The following is a 12,661-nucleotide window of genomic DNA, read 5'->3' as shown; positions in this document are numbered from 1 at the left end:
CTTGGGAAGTTCTGTGGACAATGCAGAGTTGCTTGAACATGGCCCTTCTAGCTATAGGTATCCAGTTGAGTGATTGGAGGACTTGAGTAATGTGTCCCTTGGGGTGAAGATGGAGGAGTCTTGTACCAGCATTTAGGGGCAGGTGTATTTTGCGTGTGATGAACCAGGATGTGCCGAAGTATAGGCTGTTGGAATAGTCAAGGTCGGAGATTACAACGGTAAGAATTGGTTTTGTTGGTATCAAAGGTTTGGCAAGATGGTAGGCAGTATTTTTACTGTGTTGAAGGCGCTCTTTGTGACGCTGTTGATGCGGTATCAAGGATAGGTCTGAATCCGTGCTCACCCCAAGGATTCTGACTTCTCTTGTTGTTTGAGAGGCCTCTAGTTCCGTGGCCCATATGGGGGTAGGTTTATATTTTTGCCACTGCCCTCAGGAAATGCTTTGTCTTTGCGGTGTTGCGCTTTAGGTGGTCACTCATCATCCATGTGTTTTTAGCAAGAAGGCAGTCATCCAGTTTTGAGCTCCAGGGGTCTTCTGGGTCATCCATTTTTAGACTGATTTATGGGTCATCAGTACAGTTGTAACATGAGGTTGACCGATTTAGTCAGCTTTGGTTAGGGTGTTGGGCAGATGTTGCACAATAGAGGGGATATGATGGATCCCTCAGGGACACCACAGTGTTGTGTACGATGAGCTAATGTGGTAGGTAAACTGCACTTTGTTTGTGAGGTACGAAGCAAGCCATTCTAGAGCATTTTCATGTATTCCGAGATGATGAAGACTCTGTAGTGGAGTGCGGTGGTGGACAGCGTCAAATGCATTTGATAAATCCAGAAGCAATTGGGAAGGCGCTCCGTTCTTGTCCACTGTGATTATGCAGTCACCCCAAATGGATATGATGGCTGACTTTGTGCCTCTGCCTGGTCTGAAGCCGGACTATTGATTTGACATGAAGTCATTTTCTTCTGTAAATTTGGAAAGTAGAGTAAACACTGCGATTTAAAACATTTTTCCTAAGAATGGTCCTTTTAATATAGGGCTGTAGTTGGCTGGGTCAAAGTTTTTTTTTGGGAGGATTGGTATAATGTAGAAGGATTTCAGCTCGGGTTCGAGGGATTAAACTGTGTGTACCAAAAGGTTTCTATTTTCAGATTTAAACATTTAAAAGGTGTTAAGTGACAGAAAAGAGGGAGAATATGATCAACAAAATGTGGAAAATCAAGGATTTATCTAGCTGGAGGATTCCCTCAAGCTTTTAGTCCTTTACACCAATTTCAGGCAATAAAATAACAAAAAGCCCTTACTTCCCTTCACTTTAAAAAAAATAACTGTTTCATATCTGTATTAACATTTAACAATACACTTAAATCTGTTAGTATGCTCATATCTAGCGTCAGAGAAAAAGTTTTTAATTCAACAGCTCCTGTACCAGCAACATGGTGTTCAGGTCGGGTCACTTTGAATTTAGAATGGTAGCATTCTAGCTGTTTATTAGACCGCGGTGGTAAAGCACAGGCTGCTGCTCCTATTGGAAGTACATGTTTCCCTGAGCATTCCAGTTTTTTTACTGAGACGAATGAGAAAATATATTTTTGAGTTTATAGAAAGTTGGACTCTGATTCAGCTTGTCAGTCACCTAAACTTGTAAAAGAAAAAGAATCACTAGAAAAAACGGTAGGTACTTTAGATTGCAAGAGAGGAATACCATGTTTGACACCGACTCACTTTCAGTACTGGGCCAAAATAGTAAATATATATATCAATTTTAACCTTAATTGCATGCATTTTTCCAGCAGTATGGATGTCTTCCAAAAGAGCAGAAACTACTGTACTGAGCACAGCTTCTGCCTCAGGGCTGGGTCTTGCGCCGGCCCCTGCGGCCGCCCAGGCTGGCTACAGTCGTTGTTACGAATGTGCTTAAACTGACCAATCAGCTACTTCCTGTCCTTGTACCGAGCCCTAAATGACAAACTTTACCCTGCTTCTTTTTCAGCAACAGAGGAGGAGAGGAAAAGGAAATGACGGCATTTACCAGGTAAGGCTCAGTTACCTTTGGTCCTTTGAGGGGTGGCCACCCTGCCACCTTACTCTTGCTCAGTGTAAACGTGTGTTAATGAATAAGAATGCCTGATCTTCAGGGCCATAGGCTGTCATTACAAGTAGCCTGTATAATTCAGATATGTGTGTGTTAACTCTGGTTACTGCACACAGGTCATTCGTTATGTTTTGTGTGGATTTGATCAAACCGGCACCCCACAGATGCATTTCCGCAAGTCAACATTTCGATACTTACTGAGAGAAAAAAATCTGGAGAATACTGGGACATGCGAATTTTGGCATAGACAGACCCAAAATCTGCATGTTATGCCCCATTTTACAGGCAAAGTTTCTAAGTGGCGATAATGATCACACACGATGAATTCCAAGCAAACTCCTATGTGTCAACGTTTATTTTGTGTGATATTTGACCCAGAGGGACCTGGGCTACTCATAATGCTCTAGCAGTGAAGACCCCCTGAACTTTCCTCAATCTGTCTTCTAAATGCTCACACATCTGGTAAGTAGACTTCATCTACGTCTGTCAGTATTTTAAACAAACCTCTCATGCAGTTGCAGGGACATACCTATGGTTGGTGTCACAGGTGCAGTTGCACCTGGTTCTCCTGTGGCACAGTGAGACCAACTGGGCTCAAATTATGGCTGTGCTTTAGTGACTCATGACAACTTTGTCCTTGCTTTCATTAGAGTCCTTACTACGCTTGGTTGGCTACTGTGCAGCTGTCTGCCTCATGCTTGGCGTACACCTCTTCCTAGCAGGTTGACTCCCCTGCAACATCCCTTCCCTTTTTCATTTGTTAGCTCTTAAACCCATAAGGTATATTACTTCTGTCATTTTATAGGCACGAAGTGCAGGATTGGGAATTTGTGGAATTCACAAATATTAAAGCACTTTTCATCTATATCCCTGCTGAGCAGACTCAATGTTGCCATACGGATGCATTTGGCATTGCAGGTCATGCCCTAGGCTTCTTTCAGAAGAAATGGGGGATCATCAATTAGGAGAATTGGCCTCTGTGTGGTATAAATCTGGTGAGTACCATCTTGGGAAAGAGTGAGCCTTTTCTGCCATCAACCCCTAAACAGACCAACCTCTCTGCAGCTACAGCTTCTCGTTGTTTGCGACACCCATGGGGCAGACGGGAGCTGCTGAGCATCAACCCTAGGGACTGACGTCATTTGCCACTGATGTTCCGGGGCCCGACCTACTATGGCTCTCCAAACTGGGAAAACTACAACTCCTTCCACATTTCACACTCGGGGTATCGAGGGCGCGCAGGCACAGGCAGGGGGAGGGGTTTTCAAGGTCAACAATCCACCAACAGACAAAATATCAATGTTCATCTCCTGGTGCTCATCTTCTCAAGAAAGGTTGTGCATTAATCACACAGTTGCACTAAATACTACACACGTCCAATGATCATGCAAGTCAGTGACTCTAAATGCAGTTCTCTCCAGGTGCTACAGCCACCCACTTCCCTCTGCTGCCCAGTCTCAGGTAGCCCCACCTCAGCACTGGGTCACCCTTAAAAAAAAAAGTCAGGAGTTAAGCTCAGGTGCAGTATTATGCCACAGTCAAATATCGGCTCACTCGGGGGAGGAGCCAAGATGGCGACCGGGACGGCAGCGTAGGCTCCCGGCTCCGTGAACCTCCGCATCCCGCACAGATATCCTGCATGAGATCCTTAGCCTGCGCTATATGCCCGTGTTGGTGAATGAGAGCGGCAACCGATCGTGTGACTCCGAAGTTTCTGGCGGCGGTATCGCCGGAGAAATGTCCATTTGAAGTTTGCGGCCTGTGCAACCCTGGAACCGGGACCTCGAGTGGATAACATGGCCGGGCGGCAGTTCAACAACAGCGGCCTTTGGTGACTGGGTGGAGTCGGACTAACCGGAGCGGTGCGAATATCGGCCTACATTTCGCCGTGGTCGTTCCTACCATTAAGCGTAGCGGAACGAGTGCATGCCCGAGGTGGCTAATCCAAGATTCCCCGGTGATTGCCTCAGCCTTCGCCGGTGAGCTGCCCGGCCGCCGCCCGTAACTCGCCCTGATTCTTGCGGACTGCTCCCGGATTTTCGCGGGCGCGGGTCCGTGGTGGGGATGACTGTTGCCCGTGACCACACACCGGATATATTTTTTGCCTGCCCCCGAAACCCTGATTCCAGTGACATGGAACCTGAGGCGCTTGTCCCTGAGTCCTGGTCCCAATCTGGGTTGGACCTACCCGGCGGCCATCTTGACAGGACAAAGTCTACCATCCTGTACACTGGGTCGCAGCACGATTGGAAGTGTGCGACTATGAGGAGCGTAGCGGAGCGAGCGCCGAGAGCTGTGCTGGGGTATGGTGATCTGCTCGAGGCTCTCGGTGCCCTTCATTCCACCTTGGTTCACGGCGCCTGGATATTGGGGAGTAAGCTTGATGGGGTGGCATCAGCGTCGGAACAGTTGCTGCCTGCCTGTCCCCAGGCACACGGGGACTTCCTACACTGCACACAGGAGGACAGTGTCGTGGCCGCCCCTGTGGATAGTGACCAGCTGGAAACTCCGGACAGTATCTTAACGTGTGATCGGCTGGCTGTGGGTCTGGTCTGTTCCGGAGGTCTTGGACCTGAGTGGGGGGTGGTGGCCTTGTCCCGTGCGCGGCCTCCGGCAACCCAGGCAATATTCAAGCAATGGTCGTCTGCTCTGGCTGATTTCGCCTTCTTGGACCTTGTGTGCAGTGCAGATCCTGGGGCAGCACTGGGAAAGACGACTCTCCATACTGCTGACTGTGTTGGTGTTCAGAGACTTCCACCCTATCTGTGTGTGTCGCTTCCTGTTCCTTTTTGGATGCTCCTCTTCTTTGTAGCATTGGACATGGCACTGGGTCGATGGGTATGCATGGGCAGATTCGCAAAGAGTGGCCAAGGATAAGGCTGCTCCTTCAGAGGTGGTCATCTAATAGGCGGGCGGGATCAGGGGTTGCGTGCTCTCACGGCACAACTGTTAGTGTAATAGGCGCATAATGCTCCCCATTCTTCTTTGACTTGGTCGATTCTGTGTTGCTTATTGTTTGCTTTGGGGGAAAACATATTGTGCGGGAGGGAGAAGCCGGGGGCATGTTTTGAAGGCCCTCCTCCAGTTTATTAATATTCTCTCTACCCCCCCCGTCTGGTGGGGTTTCTTTTCTTACTCCTCTTTCTCTGTTTCTTCTATATTTCGGGTCTGGTTCCGGGGCGACAGGCACGCTGCTGGGGGGGGGGGCCGTACTCATCTGCAGAGGTGCAGGGTGGGGGGTTGGGGGAGGGGATCCTTTAGTCTTTAACCCTTTTTTTTCCATGGCCTCCTTTTTCTTCTCTTATTCTTCTTTGTCTTTCTTTTCTGGGAGCAGCATGGTAGAACTCCTTCGTCGTTAATCGCTGCGTTTTCATGTGTGCCACAATTTCCGTGGTGTTTTCTGGGTTTTAGGGCAGGGGACTGCAGGCGCAAATGGCCGTGATATTCCTCCACATCCTGAACTTCTTGTTTCAGCGCCATTGACTAGATAAATTGCTGTTTATTGTTGACGTTTATTATTCTGCCTGCCATTTCTTCCTGCCGGGAAACTGTTCGGCACCTGATCCTTCCATCCTCCCTTATTATAAAATGAAAACCTTTTGTATCCTGGTCTCCTACTTGGGCTGTTCAGTGGCCGAGAGTATACCAGCATGGAGATTCTGCTCCCCGAGGTGCTGCCTGTGATAAATATTGATTTCTGTTACTCTGACTGCTTAGCGGCCGGCCCCGGGGGTTGTAGGCCCATACTTGTTATTGGTTGAAATGTCAATAAAGGTTTTTCAAAAAAAAAAAAATATATATATATCGGCTCACTCTTTATCAGACTGTTATGGCATGTTATTGGCGGCGCTCCCTTATATCCTGCAGGGACGGAGGCAAGTTAAGAGGTCCGTTGGGTTGTGTTAGGGACTCGGTGTCTGCCGTATCCTGCATTGCACCTGCACAGCCCTGCTGCAACCAGTGCAGGTGTAGGTGCGGGCCAATCTTCAGATGTTGTAGTGACGCAGACACACCTAGGCCCCAGCCAGAGGCAGCACCATTTTGGCTGGTGTTCAGTTGTTGTGGTACCGATCGAACCGGAGGGGAGTGCAGCCCTTGTACGGGACCACGGCGAACAGCTTCAGCCCCTGTATGAGACCACGGCAAACAGCTGCAGCCCCTGTATGGGACCACGGCACACAGCTGCAGCCCCTGTATGGGACCACGGCACACAGCTGCAGCCCCTGTATGGGACCACGGCACACAGCTGCAGCCCCTGTATGGGACCACGGCACACAGCTGCAGCCCCTGTATGAGACCACGGCAAACAGCTGCAGCCCCTGTATGGGACCACGGCACACAGCTGCAGCCCCTGTATGAGACCACGGCAAACAGCTGCAGCCCCTGTATGGGACCACGGCACACAGCTGCAGCCCCTGTATGGGACCACGGCACACAGCTGCAGCCCCTGTATGGGACCACGGCACACAGCTGCAGCCCCTGTATGGGACCACGGCACACAGCTGCAGCCCCTGTATGGGACCACGGCACACAGCTGCAGCCCCTGTATGGGACCACGGCACACAGCTGCAGCCCCTGTATGTGACCACGGGACACAGCTGCAGCCCCTGTATGGGACCACGGCACACAGCTGCAGCCCCTGTATGGGGACCACGGCACACAGCTGCAGCCCCTGTATGGGACCACGGCGCACACAGCTGCAGCCCTTGTCTAGGTGTATGGCAATCAAGCAGTTGCATCACTGACTGGGCTGACAATGATCACCAGGAATTGCATGAGACACCAGGGGGCCGACAAAACACACAGGGTCCCCAAGTTTGCTCTTGCGTTGTCACATCTCACTTGCCTCTGGGGTGGCTCTTCTCCAGGACAGTCTGTCCTCCTGTCAGGCCAGGCAGACTCCTTCCTTTTCTCAGTAGACAGGGAGGCTTCTAGGTGCTTCACTGCAGAACCTCCGTACCTCCAGTAGAAAGTGCAGACTTCAGATGACATGCCTTCATTGCTAAGAGACCGTATGACAGACACCAGCCCTGGTTTCACGGCAGTCGTTTAAGTACTCTGCGGACATCAGAATATTTGGCCAAAAAGGATTGAGAAAGTGAAATGAGGTGGGGAGGTTTGGGTCACACTTTTATACACAACGTCTAATCAGGAGATGTGAATCCACTGTCTCAAAGCGGTGCCTTTTCGTAGAGCAATATTTCTCAAAGAGGATAGCAGTGAGACTGTCTCCAAGCTGGAGCACCCTCAAAAGAGGTATGCACCTGGCTGCCATCAGCCCAACCACCAGGGGACAGACAGAAGTGGAGGTCTAATCTAGAATACTTCTCCACCTCCCATAACAAACTCTGGAATCCCACCCGGCCCACAGCAAACCGGTGATCAGGGAGACGAATCAGCAGCTCCTTGATAACAAAAGGCCTTGTGCATTTTCCAAAGGTAGTTGTGTCTCCATCCTCCTCACTTCAGTGTCTGAATCTCCTCCCTCCAGTTACAGGAATGCAGGCGATACACTGTCTGGGAGCAAAGTCCTCACCCTCCATCTTGAGCTGTGCCAGGGCAGGAGCATCCAAAATAGATCCACTGGCCTTCAACACTCAGGCTCACTCATACACACAATTTATACCCATGCATGTGTTGTATACACTACACCTGTATACATACCTGCACACACAGGATATCAGCACAATGGTGTTGGCTAATATATATATTAGCATAACTTTACACAGGTGGGCCAGCAGGCCTCTAACTTCAGTGACACGAGCAAGAAAAATGCCAGGTCACATCATTGGTTTCCTATATTTAAAAAACATAAAGTATGCTGTCAGCACCGCTTTATGTGCAGGACGAGAATTGTAGTTCACCGCCCACAATGAAGGCATGTTTGGTGCAACCCTCCAGGTCACACGACAGATTCAAGACCTCACTCAGTGAGGGACCGGTATAGGCCTCTGTGCACATGCTTAGATTAGTGTGATGCCAGGGCCAAAATAAAAGCCAGGGTACCAGATATATATGCAAGTTGGGGACTCAGTGCAGGGTAACAGGCCTGTCAACAATCCAGGGGACATTTCTGTCTCGCTCTCACTGCACCTGATCGTCCGTTGTTGTCAATGAAGACTTTGATATTTCATTGATTCGTGGAGCGGTCTCTGTGCATCCAAAGATGCCCGAGTAGTCCGATTCGGGCGTAGAACGTCTTGTTGCACGTTCGGCAGACATTTGATGACATTGATTGTGAGGTGTGGGCAGCTCTGGACTCGCGCAGCTCACGCTTGCCTTGAGCCTCAGCAGTATGGCTCGACTCGGAGGTTTGGCAGTCTTTGTGAATGAGGCTGTGCCATGCTGGACGGTCCAGTGCAAGGGTTTCCTAGGTGGCCGTGTTGATCTCAATCACCTAGAATCCATGTAAACAAGAGTGTTTATTGCTAGCATTCCAGCACGCTGAGACAAGCTCACGAGTCCATAAAGGTGGTTAATCTAAATTAATACGATCTTCATATTTACCCTCATATAAAATCTCCTCTATAACCTAGTCACCAAATCTACGTCCATTGAAGCTGATCAAGCTGATCTTAGATTGATTTTGATTTAACCTGGTCCCTGGTTTGTTCTAATTTATCATTGGCTCCAGAGCTAGTCAATTTTAATTGTATTTGCATGTGGCCAGATTAAGACATTTGCATTCAAATATAGCAATGATATATATATTTTTTTTAAAAGGAGAGGTTCAATCAAAGTCATATGGAGAACGTTAATGTATTTATAAATAAATCCAGCATAATCTAAATACAAAGGGGCAGATTTACAAGAAAGTGACGCATCTGTAGAGACGCGTCACTTTCCCTGCGCAAACATGCCAAATCCTTGCGTCACCATAGATGCGCCATATTTACAATACGGCGCACCATGGCGCAGGGATTGACAGATGCGTCAGATATTCTGACGCATGTGTTGACGGAAAAGTCACACATTGCTGGAGTCGTGTTGTAAGCACAACGCAACTCCAGCAATGCTCAGGGGCGCCCTATGCCTCACATGCTGCGTCACTCCTTACGCCTGCTTCAAGCAGGCGCAGGGTTTTGACGCAGCATGGACGTAAAAGTGACTCAGTGAAATCTTGTATATTTCACTGTTTCACTTTTATGGGGCTTCCTGCGACGGAACGCCCACCCTGCATACATTAAACCTGATACAGGTTTAATGTGGTGCAGGGCTTCGTACATCCGTAGATGCGTCACGTTGTAAATGGGCCGCAACATTTACGCTGCCGCTGCGTCACAAAAGTGACGCAACGACGGTGCAAAAGTGACGCAAGGGGCTTGTAACTCTGCCTTTCTTTAAAAAAGTTTGCAGTGATGGGAGCAATGAAAAGGGCCAGTAGTAGCTGGTATCCTTTACCACTCCCTTAAGTACCTTGGTTCCCAGGAAATCTTCAGCAGCTGGGCTTTCTTTCTCCCCCATTGGGAAGTGTGAATGGATAAAGCTGTGTTTGTAGAATTGGGCTTACTCAGACTGATTCCCTATATTTGTATTGATCTGATAATGGATATTGATAGATATGGGTTCCTTTGGGGAGTCACAGATCATGGGTACTTTCTTCCAGCACAGCATCCAGTGAGTCCAGTCAACTGAGTGTAAGTTGACTGAGTTAAGTTGGTTTAGACTGTTCTTGACTTGAAGGTGGGTCTGACCAATTTCGAATACGCCTTGGTCGTATGATAGTCAATTTCTTGACATAAGCATTGTTACCATGTTTTATGTTGGCCATATGGAGTACAGGTCTCTGAATGAAAAAAAGAATGTTTTGCAAATATTTGCAATGGGTTTAGTTCTAAGCAGAAATTGTATTGACCTGGTAGGATACTGGAGGTGAGGATTTGAGTAAGACCCCCTGCACCAGCCATAAAGAGCCACTGGAAACCCTACCAAGCGGAATGGAACGTTGGGGGCAATACAAGAATTTGTACTTGGTAGACTTTATGTAATCATAAAGAGTATAACTAAGAAAAGGCTTTACTTACCTCTGAAGAGTCCTACTTCAGTAGAACAGATTCAACGAGAAGTTAGCACGTGGTGGACAGGGAGGCTGAATTTCCATATGTCTCTACGGTGTAGATACAATCGCTTCAGCAATCTCTCTGTCTCCGCAGGGACTCAGCGCAGCCACTAAGGACACCTACGATGCCCTCCAGATGCAGCCATTGCCTCCCCGCTAACAGCAAATGCTATCGCTGCACTGAAGGTGCCGGGGAGAGACCAAGGAAGGAGATTACCATCAAGACAACATCTGCAAGAATTAAGAGTGAATCCTGTATTTGTCCCTGTGTACAAGCACACACACTCCTATATTTTAGGACCACTTAATTCTAATTTAGTGTACATTATTGCTACATCGTTGTGCTATGTACAGACCTTTCCTGCTGGCGATAGTTTAGCCAAAGGTTCATTGTTACTCTTTTTTTTTGTTAAATTCCACATCTTTGTAAATACATGCCACACACGATCATAGTTATTACTCGTTACTGTAAGTGCTTACTCTTAAAACTATGTGTAATTTTCACCTTTTTCTTTAAGCGACTGTTCTCAATCAACTACTGGCCTTTATTTTCTTCTCTACGCAGCAGGATTGTTCAGAATTTCCTGGCAGCAGCCCAACCCTGACAGGTTTTGACTTTATGAAATGCCAGCTGAGCATCTGTAACCCCACAAGAAGCCCTAGGATAAAAGATTCACCTAACATGGGCCTGTAAAGTAATTGTCCAGCTCCAGCTCACACACGTGCAGCATTCTTCCAACCCATTATGCTCTTATGCAGATTGTGCCCACCCAAACCTGCACCCACTGACCATCTGCCCACAAACTTGCTCTGCTTGTTCCCATATTAGCATCTGCTGATTAACATCAACCCAGACCTTAAACATTTGCTTTCCAGCAACCAGTTCAGAAGCTGCATGTGGCTATCCATAACCAATGCCCATGGCTTCTTATTCGCCTAATGCCTGCTGCACGTTAACATAAACCAGCCCTGGAATGGTTTCCTTCCATTTGTGGCCTCACAGCTGTGGGCGCCTGTCCCTGCTTCCGTTGGAAGAGCATAATTAAGCAGGAAACGGACCACCAGCAAAAAAAGGTTTCCTCTGTAAACCCTATATGCACCATGCACTCACCCATAGTCGTGTTCAAGTTTGAGCTCGTGCACCAAGCAGCCATTTCATATCTGTATCCCTACGACTGCTCTCCGCCTGGTACTTGTTACAACTGGAAGAAAGGAGTCCCTTGGTTTCTCAGGGCTGCCTGCACCTGCCTTCCCAGAGGTCTACAATCCTGTGCCAGAGCTGAAATCCTAAACCCATTGTTTGGATCCCGGGAGCGTCCCGAGTACTCAGCAGTTATGGGGTTCTTATTTAGAACTCATGTTTCCCTTTGGCCTCGAGTTCAGAACTGGGTTGAATGATTTTTTTTCCGTTTCAATGACATTCTGCTTTGTGTTAAGTATTTTTAATGTGCAGTTACAACACGTCCTTGAATGGACACGTTATTACTTTCAGAAATAATAAATTAATCGGTGTCTAGCTCATGCTCCCGTGCATTATTGTTTGTTCCGAGTCACCAGACTTGGCATGTGTGTTATCCACGGTATGCACCCTTAGGTTTTGCGGTCTGCCTTTCTTTCACTGTTTAGTTCACATTCTTCATATAACGCTTTGGCTATACGGTGCGAAATAAACAATTCCCACATGTGAGCTGACATGCGCAAAGCTGCCTGTTTTACTGGCGGAAGCCAGTGCACAAGGTATTCACTACCAGACAGACTCCTTCCAGTGCAGTCCTGTTTGCAGACACCTTGTCAACAGCTTGAAAGACTCCAGGACATTTAATCAGGCAGTCCAGCGACAGACACCCTTTGCTGGGCGTCTTGATAGTCTTTTCGGAGGTTCGCCCCTCAGCTGGTTTCCTCAGAACCATAACATGTTTCTAAATGTCCAGGGTTTTCTCAAGATTTTAACAGTTCTGTCCTCTCCCCAAAATGTGATTTTTGATGTTACCAAGCAAACACTGCAGGTAAACAGAAACATTGTATTGTGTACAACTCCCCCCAAAAAAGCTCAGGTCCAATACCCCCCTGCTTTGGCCAGCGGTCCAGTTTCAGAAGCAAGAAGAAAACAAGCGTTGCCAATAGGTCTAGTCTACGCGAGAGCTATTGGCTTTGCCAAAATGTTTTTTTCGCAATGTTGTACACTTTGGCTGCTGTTCAGCATGGCTAAAAATTTGTGGCGCAGACGAGAGTGGCGTGAAGTGAAATTGTGTGTCGTGGAGTAGCATAAAGTGGAGCGGTAGTGAATAGATTGGCATAGCATATCGTAGAGTGGAATGGCATAAAGTGTAATAGAGTGCTGTAGGCTGGAATAGAGTACAGTGCTGTAGAGTGGAGTAGAACAGAATGTCGTGGAGTGGCATAACGTTTAGTGGAGTAGAACAGAATGTCGTGGAGTGGCATAAAGTGTAGTAAAGTGGAGTGTTGTACAGTGAAGTGGCGTAGAGTGACAAAGTGGAGTAGAGAT

General features: G+C 47.9%; 1 protein-coding gene across 2 annotated transcripts in view; it reads left to right on the top strand.

The window, feature by feature from the left end:
* The window catches only part of CD247 (CD247 molecule), a 232,717-nt gene extending 221,046 nt beyond the window's left edge, over positions 1-11,671 (top strand). For both annotated transcript variants that reach the window (XM_085621124.1, XM_085621125.1), the window contains exons 7-8: positions 1,995-2,036; positions 10,250-11,671. In XM_085621124.1, the coding sequence (XP_085477250.1) occupies positions 1,995-2,036; positions 10,250-10,315 (108 nt within the window). In that variant the 3' untranslated portion in view covers positions 10,316-11,671. The remainder of the gene's footprint in view (positions 1-1,994; positions 2,037-10,249) is intronic.
* Positions 11,672-12,661: the final 990 nt, after the last annotated feature.

Source organism: Triturus cristatus, chromosome 8 (genome assembly GCF_964204655.1).
Source record: "Triturus cristatus chromosome 8, aTriCri1.1, whole genome shotgun sequence".
NCBI classification, from domain to species: domain Eukaryota; kingdom Metazoa; phylum Chordata; class Amphibia; order Caudata; family Salamandridae; genus Triturus; species Triturus cristatus.
Note: the sequence above shows the minus strand (reverse complement) of the source record. Positions and strands in the feature narration are given on the sequence as shown.